At 36.5% G+C, this 18,090-nt stretch overlaps 1 protein-coding gene across 2 annotated transcripts in view; it reads left to right on the top strand.

The window, feature by feature from the left end:
• Nucleotides 1–18,090, top strand: part of RNF217 (ring finger protein 217) — a 221,611-nt gene that overhangs the window by 185,768 nt on the left and 17,753 nt on the right. The window contains exon 4 of one of the 2 annotated variants that reach the window (XM_053710721.1): nt 12,928–13,098. In XM_053710721.1, the coding sequence (XP_053566696.1) occupies nt 12,928–13,098 (171 nt within the window). Of the gene's footprint in view, nt 1–12,927; nt 13,130–18,090 lie in introns of both variants that reach the window. The other variant, XM_053710720.1, reaches the window with a different exon arrangement.

Below are 18,090 nucleotides of genomic sequence, written 5' to 3'. Positions count from 1 at the left end.
TAGTTGTGCCTTCTTTGTGTCCTAATCCAGTTTCAAAGAAGGAACGTTTGTTGCACAACTCGGATGTAGTTCGTGCTCTCAAATTTTACTTAGCAGCTACTAAGGATTTCAGACAAACTTTGTCTTTGTTTGTTGTTTATTCTGGTAAACGGAGAGGTCAAAAAGCAACTTCTACCTCTCTCTCCTTCTGGATTAAAAGCATTATCCGATTGGCTTATGAGACTGCCGGACGGCAGCCTCCTGAAAGAATCACAGCTCACTCCACTAGGGCTGTGGCTTCCACATGGGCCTTCAAGAACGAGGCTTCTGTTGATCAGATATGTAAGGCAGCGACTTGGTCTTCACTGCACACTTTTTCTAAATTTTACAAATTTGATACTTTTGCTTCTTCTGAGGCTATTTTTGGGAGAAAGGTTTTGCAAGCCGTGGTGCCTTCCATTTAGGTGACCTGATTTGCTCCCTCCCTTCATCCGTGTCCTAAAGCTTTGGTATTGGTTCCCACAAGTAAGGATGACGCCGTGGACCGGACACACCTATGTTGGAGAAAACAGAATTTATGTTTACCTGATAAATTACTTTCTCCAACGGTGTGTCCGGTCCACGGCCCGCCCTGGTTTTTTTAATCAGGTCTGATAATTTATTTTCTTTAACTACAGTCACCACGGTAACATATGGTTTCTCCTATGCAAATATTCCTCCTTAACGTCGGTCGAATGACTGGGGTAGGCGGAGCCTAGGAGGGATCATGTGACCAGCTTTGCTGGGCTCTTTGCCATTTCCTGTTGGGGAAGAGAATATCCCACAAGTAAGGATGACGCCGTGGACCGGACACACCGTTGGAGAAAGTAATTTATCAGGTAAACATAAATTCTGTTTTTCCTCCCATACATGTAGTGTATGACACTCACTGGAACGTATATAGAGCCTTCACATGGAGCCGGCTTGAACTTCTAAGATGTCTTTGCACTGCTCCTCACTCCTACTTTATATATCCCATCATTTCCCTACAGGCTTCACTTCTAGTAATTTAGGCTAAAGCTCAGCTCCATCTTGAAATATTCATTTTCTTTCAAACAATAAAGTAAAGAAGATTATCAAACATCTAGTACAATTTATACTGTTTATAAAATGCCGTCCAACATATGAGAATATATCTAGGTGCGTCCTCAGGGTTTATAGGACAGGACTGTAGCTATTTGGTTTCAGGTTGGACTATTTAATATATAGATTGATCTCTGGTAGTATTTGGATTCTGTATTGCAAACACTTCTCTTTAGATTCTCTTTTTTCCCAAAAGATAAATGAATGATACAGAGCTGCTCCAAATTGAACCCAAATCTCCAATGTCTAAGAGACATTGCATAAACAACAAAGAAATTCAAACTTTGTTTTAAAGGGCCATAAAACCTCAATTTTTTTCATTCATGATTTAGATAGAACATAAAATGTTAAACAACTTTCTAATTTACTTCTATTATCATATTTTCTTTGTTTTCTTGTTATCCTTATTTGAAAAGCTGGGATGTAAGCTCATGAGTGTGCATGTGTCTGCAGCACTATATAGCAGCAGTTTTGCAACAATGTTATACATCAGCAGTAACACTAGACAGCAGCACTATTTCCTGTTGTGTAGTGCTTCAGGCATGTACACGCTACCTACCTAGGTATCTCTTTAACAAAGAATAACATGAGAATGAAACATTTTTGATAATAGAAGTAAAATGGAAACTTTTTAAAAATTGTATTCTCTATCTGAATAATGAAAGAAATTGTTTGGATTTAATGTCCCTTTAACCTTAAAATATTTTTAATATAAGTAATTAAGGTATTTTATATTTGACTCCAAAGTATGCAAGAAAAAAGAAAAGATGCACATTTTAAAATGCACTTTCTCTTAGATGCAACAAAGAAAAAATAACTCTTATATCCCTTTAAAGAAAAAAACATAGGCGTAAACATTGTAGATACAGTGTTTATTACAAGGAGTATGGGTCAGGCCAGAATGACACAGCCTCTTCTCTCCCGTGACACTTTATAATCACATTGGCATTTTGGGTACATATGGCAGAGTTTCTGGTTAGCAGTAAGAAATGTATCCTATAATCTTAAATAATGCTCAGTGGATAAACTGATTGCAGAAGACGACTTTCTCCTTTTATAGTAGAAAGTGTAGTGGCCTTAGTCCTCAATATAAGTTGAGCAAGGTGTTGCATTGAGATGAACTTATTGAATTATTGTATGTGCTAAGAATAGTCTCTAAGTTTTTAACCACTCAAGCTGACTCCTGCATAACTTTTGATCAGGTGCCTTCCAAATCGAATATGTAACACTAAATAACTTTTCACATGTGCAAATGACTTTAATAACTATTACCATTTAATTTGAATGGTCCCATTCTACATGGAAATGCACATTTGATAGTTGTGATATAAATCAGTTTCTTGTTAGACATAGAACTATGGGGTTGATTACAATAATAAATCAATATGTTTTTCTAAAGGATTGTGATCTGCCCCGTTGTTAGAAACCATGTTGCTTAATGTGTGTGCACTTAAAGGGGCAGTTAAGTCCAAAATAAACTTATATGATTCAAATAGGGCATGTAATTTTAAACAACTTTCCAATTTACTTTTATCACCAAATTTGCTTGGTTCTCTTGGTATTTTTAGTTGCAAGCTAAACCTAGGTAGGCTCATATGCTAATTTCTTAGCCCTTGAAGGCCGCCTCTTAAGTGAATGCATTTTGACAGTTTTTCACCACTAGAGGGCGTTAGTTCATGTGTGTCATATAGATAACATTGAGCTCACGCACGTGAAGTTACCTAGGCGTAAGCACCGATTGGAAAAAAAGTCAAGTCTGTCAAAAGAACTGAAATAGGGGCGCAGTTTGCAGAGGTTTAGATACAAGGTCATCACAGAGGTAAAACGTATATAAATATTACCGAGTTGGTTATGCAAAACTGGGGAATGGGTAATAGGGTAATAAAGGGATTGTCTATCTTTTTAAACAACAACAATTCTGGTGTTGACTGTCCCTTTTAATAATTGTAATTGTTAAACAGAATTAGTATTAGTATTTAATGGTAATAAATATGTTGGACATGTTCTAAATGGTTCCACAAGAATCTTAGAATTGATGTTTTAAGGATTATCCATTAATATGGTTTTATTTGTAAATGGGTTTATTATATTTATTTTTATCATCTGGTTCTGTGGCAAGCCCCATACTTTGCTTAAGAAAATTATTCAATCTCTGGTACTTTCTAATCTGTACTGTATCCTAGAGCCTAGCTGCCTTAAAGGGTTAGGAAATCCAAAAGGTTTCATTTTGGATTCAGACAGAAGTAAATTGGAAACCTTTTTAAAAAAATTATATGCTCTATTATCAAATTTGCTTAAAGGGACAGTCTACATCAGAATTTTTATTGTTTAAAAAGATAGATAATCCCTTTATTACCCACTCCCAAGTTTGGCATAACCAACACATTTATATTAATACACTTTTTACCTCTGGGATTACCTTGTATCTAAGCCTCTGCAGACTGCCCCTTTATTTCAGTGCTTTGACAGACTTGCATTTTAGCCATCCAGTGCAGACTCCTAAAGAACTCCATGGGAGTGAGCACAATGTTATCTATATGACACACATGAACTATTACTGTCTAACTGTGAAAAACTTTGAAAATGCTCTGAGCTAAGAGGCGGTTTTCAACGGTATAGAAATCAGTTTGAGGCTACCTCGGTTTAGCTTTTAAAAATACCACCAAGGGAACAAAGCAAATTTGATGATAAAATAAATTGGAAAGTTGTTTACAATTGAATGCCCTATCTGAATCATGAAAGTTTAATTTTGAGTAGACTGTCCCTTTAATTCCCATGGAATCCTTTGTTTAAGCGATATCTAGATAGATGTCTGGAGCACTAAATGGCAGGGAATAATCCTGCCATCTAGTGTTCCTGCAAATGCATAACATTCTTGAAAAACTGCTGCCATATAGTGCTCCAGACCCGTGCACGCTCTTTAGAGTTGCCATGTTTTCCTGGACAGTTATGAGTTACACATGCTGCAGGGTATGCAGAGGGGAACATGAATTGCACCCCTGGACAGCAGACGAATAGTGATCCTGGACTATCACTCCTCCCAGCATACCCTGCAGCATGTGTAACTCATAAGTGTCCTGGGTGGCAACCCTTACACTCCTACTCCTGACTTTCCTGCTTTTCAACAAAAGATAACAAGAGAAGAACATTTTATAATGAAGGTAAATTGGAAAGTTGTTTAAAATTGCATGGTCTATCTAATTTATGAAAGCAAATGTTTCCCTTTATGATTTCAGGGTTGCTTACACTGAAGTCCTGGTGAATGCAATGCAAACACTAAAGACACTTTATTTTGTGCCAGTCATGTTTGTCTGTCACCTTCAGAACTGTAATCCAGATTAGAAGGATTAGATCAGCGGGTGGGATGGGATAACCGCTTGCAGAGAAGATTGGAATACCCTATTTTGTGGAACATTTGGAGGTTATGATTACATTGGATCAGTGAGTCTGATTGAACATCCTGTTTGCACTACTCAGTCTAAAACCTGACAGCTGTCCATAAGCGTTTTAAAACATGAAAGTACTTGTGTGTAAAATAATTTATAATATGCCTAGATGTCCTTATTGTATAGACAACAATTCTATGGCTATATAATTTTATTCTTAGATGAGTGCTAGACTTCCTCTGTGTGTTGTATTACTTTGTTCTGTAATTTTCCCTATGGACTTTTCACCCAGACTTGTCTGGGGTTAACTGCCTGGGACTCTGGGGACTGTACAGCTACCTGTGAGTGCTATTGAGCACCCAGGGCTGTGCATGTTGCAGGGTCATTAGATGTGTACCCAGTCCAGTCCCCTTCCATATTGTGTGTGTGTGTGTGTGTGTGTGTGTGTGTGTGTATGTGTGTCTATATATATATCCATATGTATCTTTTGGATATATATGTGAGGAGCTGCAGGACACTCTGACGCACATGCACTCTACATACAGGCTCAAATTGCCTATGTGCATACTAGTGCTGGACCTACTGCCACTGTTTTATTTTTATATATATATATATATATATATATATATATATATATATATATATATATATATATATATATATATATATATAAAGATATTTTTAAACTACTTTTCTAATTTATCAGGTGAGCTCCACATATAGTGTGCAATTAACTGTAGTTTAAGAATAACTGAAGTGTGGGTGTGAATATTTTTCCCCTTTACTTATTGAAGAGTATGAATGCCCTCTGCTGGTTGTAGTATAAAGTGCTGTGTTAGAGCAGATATTTTTGCTATATAGTAAAGAGGAAACGGGAGGAAATTGTTACGTTTTCAAAACCAATTAACTTACCCATTTAGAATGACAGAGATTGATTCCTCATGGATGTTTGATTAAGAAATGGAAGTACGGTTTAAAATAGATGGGATAATCAGGAAAAAGAAGAGGGGAGGGGGAGAGACAGAGGTAAATTTGCTTCTTCTTTTTTATTTCTTATTCAGGGTGGATTTGATAGATTTAAATTGTTGTTCAATTATAGAATAATACTTTTTCAGATTATTGTTCTGTTATATCAGAATATTACAGATTTAGTTATATATCATTAAATATGCATAGATAGATCATTGAAACATATTAAATTATTGGTAGAGGAACCATCTCCACTTTAATAGGTTAATTATTCCTTTTTGATCAACTTTTCAGCTGTACTTTATTGGAAAAATGATTACCTTAATAAAAAAAAATATTTAAATAGTTTTATTGAACTAAAATAACATTTATAGTTAGTTTTTATTGCTTGCCCCTCCCTCTTCACACTTCTTGTGCAGATCTATTCCACTCCAAACCATCTTCTATTCAGTGAGCTTCTTGAAACTTAGTATGGGTTGATTCTGTGTAAATAGATTTACAGGGGAGCAATGGCATTAAAGGGACAGTAAAGTCACAATTAAACTTTCATGACTTGGAAAAAACATGCAATTATTTTCCAATTTACTTATCTAATTTGCTTTGTTCTCCTAGTATCCATTGTTGAAAAGCCTGCATAGGTAGGATCAAAAGCAATGCTCTACTGTGAGTTAGCTGGAAGGAGAGCATTGCTCTCTTTCCAAAAAGGATACCAAAAGCAAATTTGATAATAGAAGTAAATCTGAAAATTGTATGCTCTGTCTGAAACCCAACATTTTTCTTTCTTGATTATGTCCCCTTTAAAGGAACATGAAACTCAAAATTATAAATTCATTGTTCAGATAGAGTATATAATTTTAAACAACTTTCCAATTGATTTATTTTATCTAGTTTGCTTTGTACTTTTGGTATTCATTGATGATAAGGATACCTAGGTAGGCTCTAGACAAGCTAGCTGCTGATTGGTAGCTGCACATATATTTCATCTTATTGGCTCACTGGATGTTTTCAGCTAGCTCCCAGTAGTGCATTGCCATTTTTCAATAAGCCAATTTCAGAACAGAAGTTAATTGGAAAGTTGTTTAGAACTGTATTCTCTACCAATAAAGTATTACCAATCAATAAAGACACATTTTGGGTTTCATGTCCCTTTAAAGGGACATAAAATAAGTTGAGATAGACAAAATAATATAATATGTACTTTAATTACTTTACCTGCAAATTTATACTGCAGTGCCTCGCCATTAACCCTTTCTTTTTAGTTTCTGAATTCTAAAGCTCTAACTCCCACCACACATTTCCTTCTATGGCTGTATCTATATCTATGGTTGCTTTTGGTAGAATACAAAAGTGCATAGGGATTATCTGCTGGAGCATGCCTAGAAGCTGTGAACTTAGTTGAAATACAATGCCTGTGTCTAAACACTGATAAGGGGGGGGGGGGGGGGGAGTTAGCTGCACCAGTAGCATTTTAGCTATTTAATTAATTTTGCTTATTTTTCAAAATTATTTTAAAATAATTGCCAGCAATTTTTCAACATTTTTTTTTATGCAAACTATTTTAAATTAATTAGCCATTTTAGGATATGCATAGATCTCAACCTGTTGTATGGCACTTTAAGGTATATTTCTTTACTGCATGTTTAATCTATAACATTTTTGCTGTGAAAAGGGGGCATGATATTTATGCAGACACAAATTCACAGTTTTGAGAACTACAAAACCAATGATATGTGACTGATAATACATTCTATATAGAAAAAATGCCTTAAATAATCAGACAAAAATGTCTGGCAGAGCATGACATTGTGAATGGATTAATGGAATCAATTTACCAAAAACAAATAATTAAAAACTAATCTATATTTCAAGATGAATAACGTTTAGATCATAGTGTATCTTAAATAGAAACTATCTTTAGATACATTTTCCTCAAACAGCATTTTATTTAATAAAAAAAAAAAATCTATTTAAATTAAAAAAAATATTGTTACTGATTTTTTTGAGTAATTTTTGTTTTGATTAATTTCTTGTGGGAGTATTATGTAAATTATTATGTAAATTCTTAAGGCTCTGCAATGTATTTTGGCACACATGAACTAGCACTGTCTAGCTGTGAAAAACTGTCAAAATGCACTGAGATGAAAGGACTTAGAAATTTGCATATGAGCCTACCTGGGTTTAGCTTTCAACAAAGAATATCAAAAGAACAAAGCAAATTTGATGATAAAAGTTAATTGGAAAGTTGTTTAAAATTAAGTTTAATTTTGACTAGACTGTCCCTCTTATCAGTTTGCCTGAACTGGCCACATACTACAAAGTTATTGCTTAGAACTCAAATTAATTTGCAGCTAGCCCTAATTGGCCAAAACCAATGGAAATGATATAAATACTCTCACCAGACTTTTCAGGTGGCTCATTGTTGAATTGAAAAACCCTGTACATTATGCTAACACAATTATATTGTGTATATAGAGCTTTTGTGGTCAAACGGATTTGAAACCCAAAATTTTACTTTCATAATTCAGACAGATCATGTGATTTTAAACAACTTTCCAATTTACTTCTATTATCTAATTTGCTTAAAGTGATGGTAAATCCAAGCGGATAACAAAGGATTTACCATCACGAAAAATAAACATTAGTTTCTCTCATCGTTTCGGAAAGAAGATCGCTAAGTAAGCGCCTCCGGCCGCCCACGGCGTATCACTTTCTCTGAGGTGACGTTTTCAACTCTAGACCAATAGCCGTGCTATGATGTCAGTTGACACGCATGGCTATTGGTCTAGAGGTGGAAGAAAGTTATGTGCCATGGGCGGCCGCAGGTGCTGAGTTAGCGTTCTTCTTTCCTTACAGATAGGGTTAGTTTAAAGGGACACTGAACACAATTTTTTTCGTTCGTGATTCAGATAGAGCAAGCAATTTTAAAGTGAAGGTAAATCTTGATAAATGAAAGCCCAGTTTTTAACAATACTATTAAAAACAAGGGCACTTTTATTCATCAAAGTTTAGAAAGCAGCCATTTTGTTAAACTTACCTTTCTTCTTTTCACAGCCGGAGCAGCTTCCTCCACCCGGAGATCCTCTCTTCACACGTCATCAATGACTAATCCGGCTTCCTCCAATCACGGCATGGCCTCACGCTATGACTCCCCTGGGGGGAAAGCCGTGATTGGTGGAAGCCGGATTAGTCATTGCTGACGTGTGAAGAGAGGATCTCCTGGTAGGGGAAGCTGCTCCAGCTGTGAAAAGAATAAAGGTAAGTTTTTAAACAAAATGGCTGCTTTCTAAACTTTTATGAATGAAAGTTCCCAATGTTTTTAATAGTATTTTTAAAAACCGGGCTTTCATTCATCAAAGTTTACCTTCACGTTAAGCAACTTTCTAATTTACTTCTATTATCAAATTTTCTTCATTCTCTTGGTATCTTTGTTTGAAAAGCAAGAATGTAAGTTTAGATGCCGGCCCATTTTTGGTGAACAACCTGGGTTGTTGTTGCTGATTGGTGGATAAATTCACCCACAAATAAACAAGTGCTGTCCGTGGTACTGAACCAAAATGTGTCTGGCTCCTTAGCTTAGATGCCTTCTTTTTCAAATAAAGATAGCAAAAGAACGAAGAAACATTGATAATAGGAGTAAATTAGAAAGTTGCTTAAAATTGCATGCTCTGAATCACAAAGGAAAAAATGTGGGTTCAGTGTCCCTTTAACCTGTTTTTTTTTTTTTTTTTTTTAACGAAACAATGAGAGAAACTAAGGTTTATTTTTAGTGATGGTAAATCCTAGCGTTTGTTATATGCTTGGGTTTACCATCACTTTAATTCTCTTGGTATCCTTAATTTAAAAGCATACCTAGGTAGCAGTAATGCATTACTGGGAGCTAGCTGCTGATTGGTGGCTGCATTGCTTTACCTGATGCAGCCAGTAGTGCATATTAGTTCCTTCAACAAAGGAAACCAAAAGAATGAAGTAAATTTGATAATAGAAGTAAATCAAAAAGTTGTTTAAAATCCTATGCTCCATCTCTATTATGAAATAATATTTTTGGGTTTCATGTCCCTTTAAGTGATTAAATAGTGTCAAAATGTGTACGTTTACTCTTAAAATAACATATTTTATTGTATCGTTAAAAAAAAAAAATCTACAAATTAACATTCTCCTGCCACAAAGCTGACACATTTCATACAAGAACAGCTCTTCATCACTGACAAATTATATACATTTTGTGCAGTTTAAAAGACAAATTGTCACAAATTACCCTATCAACAATGATCTTATTCCCCTTCATTTTATCATGAATTATAAAGCACACTAGTAAATAGCCAGTGCACACTATAATTAGTTGTACATTTACCTATCCATGTGCGCAGAATTCATTAAAGGAACAGGGGAATCACAGCATACCTTGACATTTGCAATTTTTTAATTCTCAATAGGCTGTTTTTCTTTACACCACATTTTGAGCTAAGTTTTTTGTGTGCAATGTAAATGCATATGTGTTACAGGGACATACAACCCATATTTTTTCTTTCATGTTCAGTTTCAGATACAATTTTAAACAACTTTCTAATTTACTTCTATTATGGTATTTACTTAGTTTTCTTGTTATCCTTTGTTGGAGGGATGTCAGCTCAGGAGTGTGCACTAGCAGTTTTGCAACAATGTTATACATTAGCAAAAGTTCTAGATGGCAACACTATTTTCAGTCATGTAGTGTATCAATCGTTTGCACGCTACCTACCTAGGTATCTCTTCAACAAAGAATAACGAGAACAAAGCAAATGTGATAAATGTAAATTGGAACCGTTTTAAAAATTGTATTTCCTGAATAATAAAATAAAAAAAAAATTGTGTTTTATGTCCCTTTAATGCTCAGTTAGGTAACCTTTCTGTGCACTGCACTGAGGATAATTACAAATCACTATTTGTCGCATAGTTTGCATTTGCAAAGATTTACTCAATGTTTATTAAAGCCTTTTCTTTGCCTAACACACAATTTTAACCAATTTTATAATTATCTTCTATTGTCAGTTTTCTTGTTATTCTTTGTTGAAAAACAGGAAGCTAAGTTCAGGAATGTGCACGTGGCTGCAGCACTATATGGCTGCAGTTTTGCAACACTGTTAAACATTAGCAAGAGCACTAGATGGCAGCACTATATCCTGTCATGTAGTGTTTCAGGCACGCTACCTATCTAGATATCTCTTCAACAAAGAATAACATGAGAATGATGGAAATTTGATAATAGGATTCAATTGAAAACTGTTTTAAAACTGTATTCTCTATCTGAATCAAAAAATACAAAAAATAATTTCCTTAATTTAGTCTTAAAGTAAGGATTAACTATTCATTTCTATTACATAGTCAGTAAGTTTATGGCTTGCAGCTGGCTAGATGCTGGTTTGTCCAGTTAGGTAAAATGCAATTTTAACAAATGCTTTGCATTAGTTCTCACCCAGTGTTCTACTTTAGGAAGTGATCATAATTAACGATGTGTGTGTGTGTGTGTATGTGTGTGTGTGGGTGGGTTTAGGATGCCGAAATACCCCTTATCATGTTATAGTTCTTTTAAAGGGACAGTCTACTCCCTCCAAAAATGTTATTGTTTCTTCTATAAGGTAAGACAAGTCCATGGATTCATCCTTTACTTGTTGGATATTATCCTCCTGCTAACAGGAAGTGGCAAAGAGCACCACAGCAGAGCTGTGTATATAGCTCCTCCCTTAGCTCCACCCCCCAGTCATTCTCTTTGCCTACTCTAAGTACTAGGAAGGGTAAAGTGAAAGAGGTGATAAAAATGATGCTTCTGTTGAAAAGATTTGTAAGGCTGCAACTTGGTCTTCGCTTCATACCTTTTCCAAATTTTCCAAATTTGATACCTTTGCTTCTTCGGAGGCTATTTTTGGGAGAAATGTTCTTCAAGCAGTGGTGCCTTCTGTTTAACCATCTGTCTTGTCCCTCCCATTCATCCGTGTCCTGTAGCTTTGGTATTGTATCCCATAAGTAAAGGATGAATCCGTGGACTCGTCTTACCTTATAGAAGAAAAATAAATTTATGCTTACCTGATAAATTAATTTCTTCTATGGTAAGACGAGTCCACGGCCCGCCCTGACATTTTAAGACAGATTATATTTTTTTTATTTAAACTTCAGACACCTCTGCACCTTGTAGTTTCTCCTTTTTCTTCCTGTACCTTCGGTCGAATGACTGGGGGTGGAGCTAAGGGAGGAGCAATATAGACAGCTCTGCTATGGTGCTCTTTGCCACTTCCTGTTAGCAGGGCGATAATATCCCACAAGTAAAGGATGAATCCGTGGACTCGTCTTACCATAGAAGAAATTAATTTATCAGGTAAGCATAAATTTACTTTTAAAAAGATAGATAATCCCTTTATTACCCATTCCCCAGTTTTGCATAACCAACACAGTTATAATACACGTTTAACTCTGTGAGTATCTAAGCCTCTGGCTCCTTATCTCAGATTTTTTTGACAGACTTGCATATTAGCCAATTAGTGCTAACTCCACAGGCGTAAGCACAATGTTATTTATATAACACACATGAAATGCCCACTAGCTGTGAAAAAATGTGAAATGAATTCAGATAAGAGGCGGCCTTCAAGGGCTTAAAAATTGGCATACGAACCTACCTAGCTTTCGCTTTCAACTAAGAATACCAAGAGAACAAATCGCATTTGATGATAAAAGTAAATTGGAAAGTTGTTTATAATGATATGCCCTATCTGAATCATGAAAGTTTAATTTTGACTTTACTATCCCTTTAGCAACAACAACAAATGTATAAAACTGTACAATAAGGTTATTTTTGAGAAGGTATTAAGCAGTCTATCCTGGCAGTAGGGAATGAAATGTAATTTGTCAATCTGCCTTGTCATTGATTATTTGTCTTCCCATGATAGGTTGGCAGCACTTGAGTATCTTATAAAGATGGTTATATGTGTATATTATCTATCTAACAGATCTGGGGAGCCAATGGCCAGAAACATATATGTTCAGCCACCAATCACCAGCTAGCTCCTATAAGTGTATTGCTGCCTCTAAGCCTACCTAGGTATGCTTTTCAAACAAGAGAACAAAGCAAAATAGTTAATAGAAGTAAATTGGAAATCTGTTTAAAATTGCATACAAGTTTATTTTTGACTTTGAGTGGGCTAGTAACTTTGTTCCCCTCTGTGCTAGTAAATTTGAACCCCTTCCTAATAAAGTATTGTGGATATATATATATATATATATATATATATATATATATATATATATATATATATATATATATATATAAAATGTATGTGTCTGTAATTTATTTATTTACCATAGGGCCCTTTAATTTCATAGGTGATATTTTGGGGACATCTGAGTAATGGGTGATATCCACAGAAACGTCACATAAGCAATTAAAGGGCACTGTGTGTGTGTGTAATGTATGTATAATTTATGATTTATATCTTTTTTAAAGGTCCATATTCAGAGAACAGAAGGCTGTGACCACATGACCTGTTCTCAGTGTAACACTAATTTCTGTTACCGTTGTGGGGAGCGATACCGCCAGCTTCGATTCTTTGGAGATCACACGTCAAACCTCAGTATATTTGGATGCAAATACCGCTACCTCCCTGAGAGACCGCATGTAAGGAGATTAGTGCGAGGCTCTGTTTGTGGTGAGTGCATGGAATGCTGGGCCTTTAACTGCATGAAAACTTGTGATCAGCAGTCATGCTCTGTAAAGATATTTAGTGAGACCTTATTCCATAGAAATGAATTGGGTTGCATTACTAGAAGCCATATGAGATAGCCACTATAAAAATATTTTTTTATGTAATCTAATTTTTATTATTCAGAACTCAGCTTGGAAGGCTGAACAGTATCTCATATAAACTGTGTTTTTGTTCCACTCTCACTAAATATTCAAAATCTTATCTCCAATTTATCACGGAACGCTTAGTGTGTTTTATTATATTAATGTGAAACCATTCAAACTGACCGTAAAGCAAGCTTATTCTATGCTTTGGAATTCAAACTATACAGAATGTTTTTTTTATGTAAAATCCTAAGGCCTAGATTTGGAGTTCGGCGGTAAAAGGGCTGTTAACGCTCCGCGGGTTTTTTTCTGGCCGCACCATAAATTTAACTCTGGTATCGAGAGTTCAAACAAATGCTGCGTTAGGCTCCAAAAAAGGAGCGTAGAGCATATTTACCGCAAATGCAACTCTCGATACCAGAGTTGCTTACGGACGCGGCCGGCATCAAAAACGTGCTCGTGCACGATTCTCCCATAGGAAACAATGGGGCAGTTTGAGCTGAAAAAAAACCTAACACCTGCAAAAAAGCAGCGTTCAGCTCTTAACGCAGCCCCATTGTTTCCTATGGGGAAACACTTCCTACGTCTGCACCTAACACTCTAACATGTACCCCGAGTCTAAACACCCCTACCCTTACACTTATTAACCCCTAATCTGCCGCCCCCGCTATCGCTGACCCCTGCATTACACTTTTAACCCCTAATCTGCCGCTCCGTAAACCGCCGCCACCTACGTTATCCCTATGTACCCCTAATCTGCTGCCCTAACATCGCCGACCCCTATGTTATATTTATTAACCCCTAATCTGCCCCCCACAACGTCGCCGACACCTACCTACACTTATTAACCCCTAATCTGCCGAGCGGACCTGAGCGCTACTATAATAAAGTTATTAACCCCTAATCCGCCTCACTAACCCTATCATAAATAGTATTAACCCCTAATCTGCCCTCCCTAACATCGCCGACACCTACCTTAAATTATTAACCCCTAATCTGCCGACCGGAGCTCACCGCTATTCTAATAAATGTATTAACCCCTAAAGCTAAATCTAACCCTAACACTAACACCCCCCTAAGTTAAATATAATTTTTATCTAACGAAATAAATTAACTCTTATTAAATAAATGATTCCTATTTAAAGCTAAATACTTACCTGTAAAATAAATCCTAATATAGCTACAATATAAATTATAATTATATTATAGCTATTTTAGGATTAATATTTATTTTACAGGCAACTTTGTAATTATTTTAACCAGGTACAATAGCTATTAAATAGTTAAGAACTATTTAATAGTTACCTAGTTAAAATAATAACAAATTTACCTGTAAAATAAATCCTAACCTAAGATATAATTAAACCTAACACTACCCTATCAATAAAATAATTAAATAAACTACCTACAATTACCTACAATTAACCTAACACTACACTATCAATAAATTAATTAAACACAATTGCTACAAATAAATACAATTAAATAAACTATCTAAAGTACAAAAAATAAAAAAGAACTAAGTTACAGAAAATAATAAAATATTTACAAACATAAGAAAAATATTACAACAATTTTAAACTAATTACACCTACTCTAAGCCCCCTAATAAAATAACAAAGCCCCCCAAAATAAAAAATTCCCTACCCTATTCTAAAATACAAATATTACAAGCTCTTTTACCTTACCAGCCCTGAACAGGGCCCTTTGCGGGGCATGCCCCAAGAATTTCAGCTCTTTTGCCTGTAAAAAAAAACATACAATACCCCCCCCCCAACATTACAACCCACCACCCACATACCCCTAATCTAACCCAAACCCCCCTTAAATAAACCTAACACTACCCCCCTGATGATCTTCCTACCTTGTCTTCACCATGCCAGGTTCACCGATCCGTCCTGGCTCCAAGATCTTCATCCAACCCAAGCGGGGGCTAGACATCCACTGAAGAAGTCCAGAAGAGGGTCCAAAGTCTTCCTCCTATCCGGCAAGAAGAGGACATCCGGACCGGCAAACATCTTCTCCAAGCGGCATCTTCTATCTTCTTCCATCCGATGACGACCGGCTCCATCTTGAAGACCTCCAGCGCGGATCCATCCTCTTCTTCCGACGACTAGACGACGAATGACGGTTCCTTTAAGGGACGTCATCCAAGATGGCGTCCCTCGAATTCCGATTGGCTGATAGGATTCTATCAGCCAATCGGAATTAAGGTAGGAATTTTCTGATTGGCTGATGGAATCAGCCAATCAGAATATAGTTCAATCCGATTGGCTGATCCAATCAGCCAATCAGATTGAGCTCGCATTCTATTGGCTGTTCCGATCAGCCAATAGAATGCGAGCTCAATCTGATTGGCTGATTGGATCAGCCAATCGGATTGAACTATATTCTGATTGGCTGATTCCATCAGCCAATCAGAAAATTCCTACCTTAATTCCGATTGGCTGATAGAATCCTATCAGCCAATCGGAATTCGAGGGACGCCATCTTGGATGACGTCCCTTAAAGGAACCGTCATTCGTCGTCTAGTCGTCGGAAGAAGAGGATGGATCCGCGCTGGAGGTCTTCAAGATGGAGCCGGTCGTCATCGGATGGAAGAAGATAGAAGATGCCGCTTGGAGAAGATGTTTGCCGGTCCGGATGTCCTCTTCTTGCCGGATAGGAGGAAGACTTTGGACCCTCTTCTGGACTTCTTCAGTGGATGTCTAGCCCCCGCTTGGGTTGGATGAAGATCTTGGAGCCAGGACGGATCGGTGAACCTGGCATGGTGAAGACAAGGTAGGAAGATCATCAGGGGGGTAGTGTTAGGTTTATTTAAGGGGGGTTTGGGTTAGATTAGGGGTATGTGGGTGGTGGGTTGTAATGTTGGGGGGGGGGTATTGTATGTTTTTTTTTACAGGCAAAAGAGCTGAAATTCTTGGGGCATGCCCCGCAAAGGGCCCTGTTCAGGGCTGGTAAGGTAAAAGAGCTTGTAATATTTGTATTTTAGAATAGGGTAGGGAATTTTTTATTTTGGGGGGCTTTGTTATTTTATTAGGGGGCTTAGAGTAGGTGTAATTAGTTTAAAATTGTTGTAATATTTTTCTTATGTTTGTAAATATTTTATTATTTTCTGTAACTTAGTTCTTTTTTATTTTTTGTACTTTAGATAGTTTATTTAATTGTATTTATTTGTAGCAATTGTGTTTAATTAATTTATTGATAGTGTAGTGTTAGGTTAATTGTAGGTAATTGTAGGTAGTTTATTTAATTATTTTATTGATAGGGTAGTGTTAGGTTTAATTATATCTTAGGTTAGGATTTATTTTACAGGTAAATTTGTTATTATTTTAACTAGGTAACTATTAAATAGTTCTTAACTATTTAATAGCTATTGTACCTGGTTAAAATAATTACAAAGTTGCCTGTAAAATAAATATTAATCCTAAAATAGCTATAATATAATTATAATTTATATTGTAGCTATATTAGGATGTATTTTACAGGTAAGTATTTAGCTTTAAATAGGAATTATTTATTTAATAAGAGTTAATTTATTTCGTTAGATAAAAATTATATTTAACTTAGGGGGGTGTTAGTGTTAGGGTTAGACTTAGCTTTAGGGGTTAATACATTTATTAGAATAGCGGTGAGCTCCGGTCGGCAGATTAGGGGTTAATAATTTAAGGTAGGTGTCGGCGATGTTAGGGAGGGCAGATTAGGGGTTAATACTATTTATGATAGGGTTAGTGAGGCGGATTAGGGGTTAATAACTTTATTATAGTAGCGCTCAGGTCCGCTCGGCAGATTAGGGGTTAATAAGTGTAGGTAGGTGTCGGCGACGTTGAGGGGGGCAGATTAGGGGTTAATAAATATAACATAGGGGTCGGCGATGTTAGGGGTAGCAGATTAGGGGTACATAGGGATAACGTAGGTGGCGGCGATTTGCGGTCGGAAGATTAGGGGTTAATTATTTTAAGTAGCTTGCGGCGACGTTGTGGGGGGCAAGTTAGGGGTTAATAGATATAATACAGGGGTCGGCGGTGTTAGGGGCAGCAGATTAGGGGTACATAAGTATAACGTAGGTGGCGGTCGGCAGATTAGGGGTTAAAAATTTGAATCGAGTGGCGGCGATGTGGGGGGACCTCGGTTTAGGGGTACATAGGTAGTTTATGGGTGTTAGTGTACTTTAGGGTACAGTAGTTAAGAGCTTTATAAACCGGCGTTAGCCAGAAAGCTCTTAACTCCTGCTATTTTCAGGCGGCTGGAATGTTGTCGTTAGAGCTCTAACGCTCACTGCAGAAACGACTCTAAATACCGGCGTTAGGAAGATCCCATTGAAAAGATAGGCTACGCAAATGGCGTAGGGGGATCTGCGGTATGGAAAAGTCGCGGCTGTAAAGTGAGCGTTAGACCCTTTAATCACTGACTCCAAATACCAGCGGGCGGCCAAAACCAGCGTTAGGAGCCTCTAACGCTGGTTTTGACGGCTACCGCCGAACTCTAAATCTAGGCCTAAATGAGGTAAGTGTTCATTGCTTCTGTTTTTTCCTATTTGAGTGCTTTTTTTTAGTTTTTTTTTTTTTTTCTTGTCTTGTTTTTTTTTAGAAGTGCAGTAAAGATTAAGATTTTATGTTACATCCTGGAAAATCTTTGCATGATAAATCCATGCCCACATTTATCTTCCAGTACATAAAATAAAGGTCTTCCAATTACATTGTGTCTGCTGTCCCTTTATAGCATGTGTATATAGTTTCCCAGCACTTATATTCCTTTAACACAGGGATGGGAAACCTTGGCACTCCTGATGTTTCAGAACTACATTACCCATGATGCTTA

The sequence above is a fragment of the Bombina bombina genome, chromosome 4 (assembly GCF_027579735.1).
Source record: "Bombina bombina isolate aBomBom1 chromosome 4, aBomBom1.pri, whole genome shotgun sequence".
NCBI classification, from domain to species: domain Eukaryota; kingdom Metazoa; phylum Chordata; class Amphibia; order Anura; family Bombinatoridae; genus Bombina; species Bombina bombina.
Note: the sequence above shows the minus strand (reverse complement) of the source record. Positions and strands in the feature narration are given on the sequence as shown.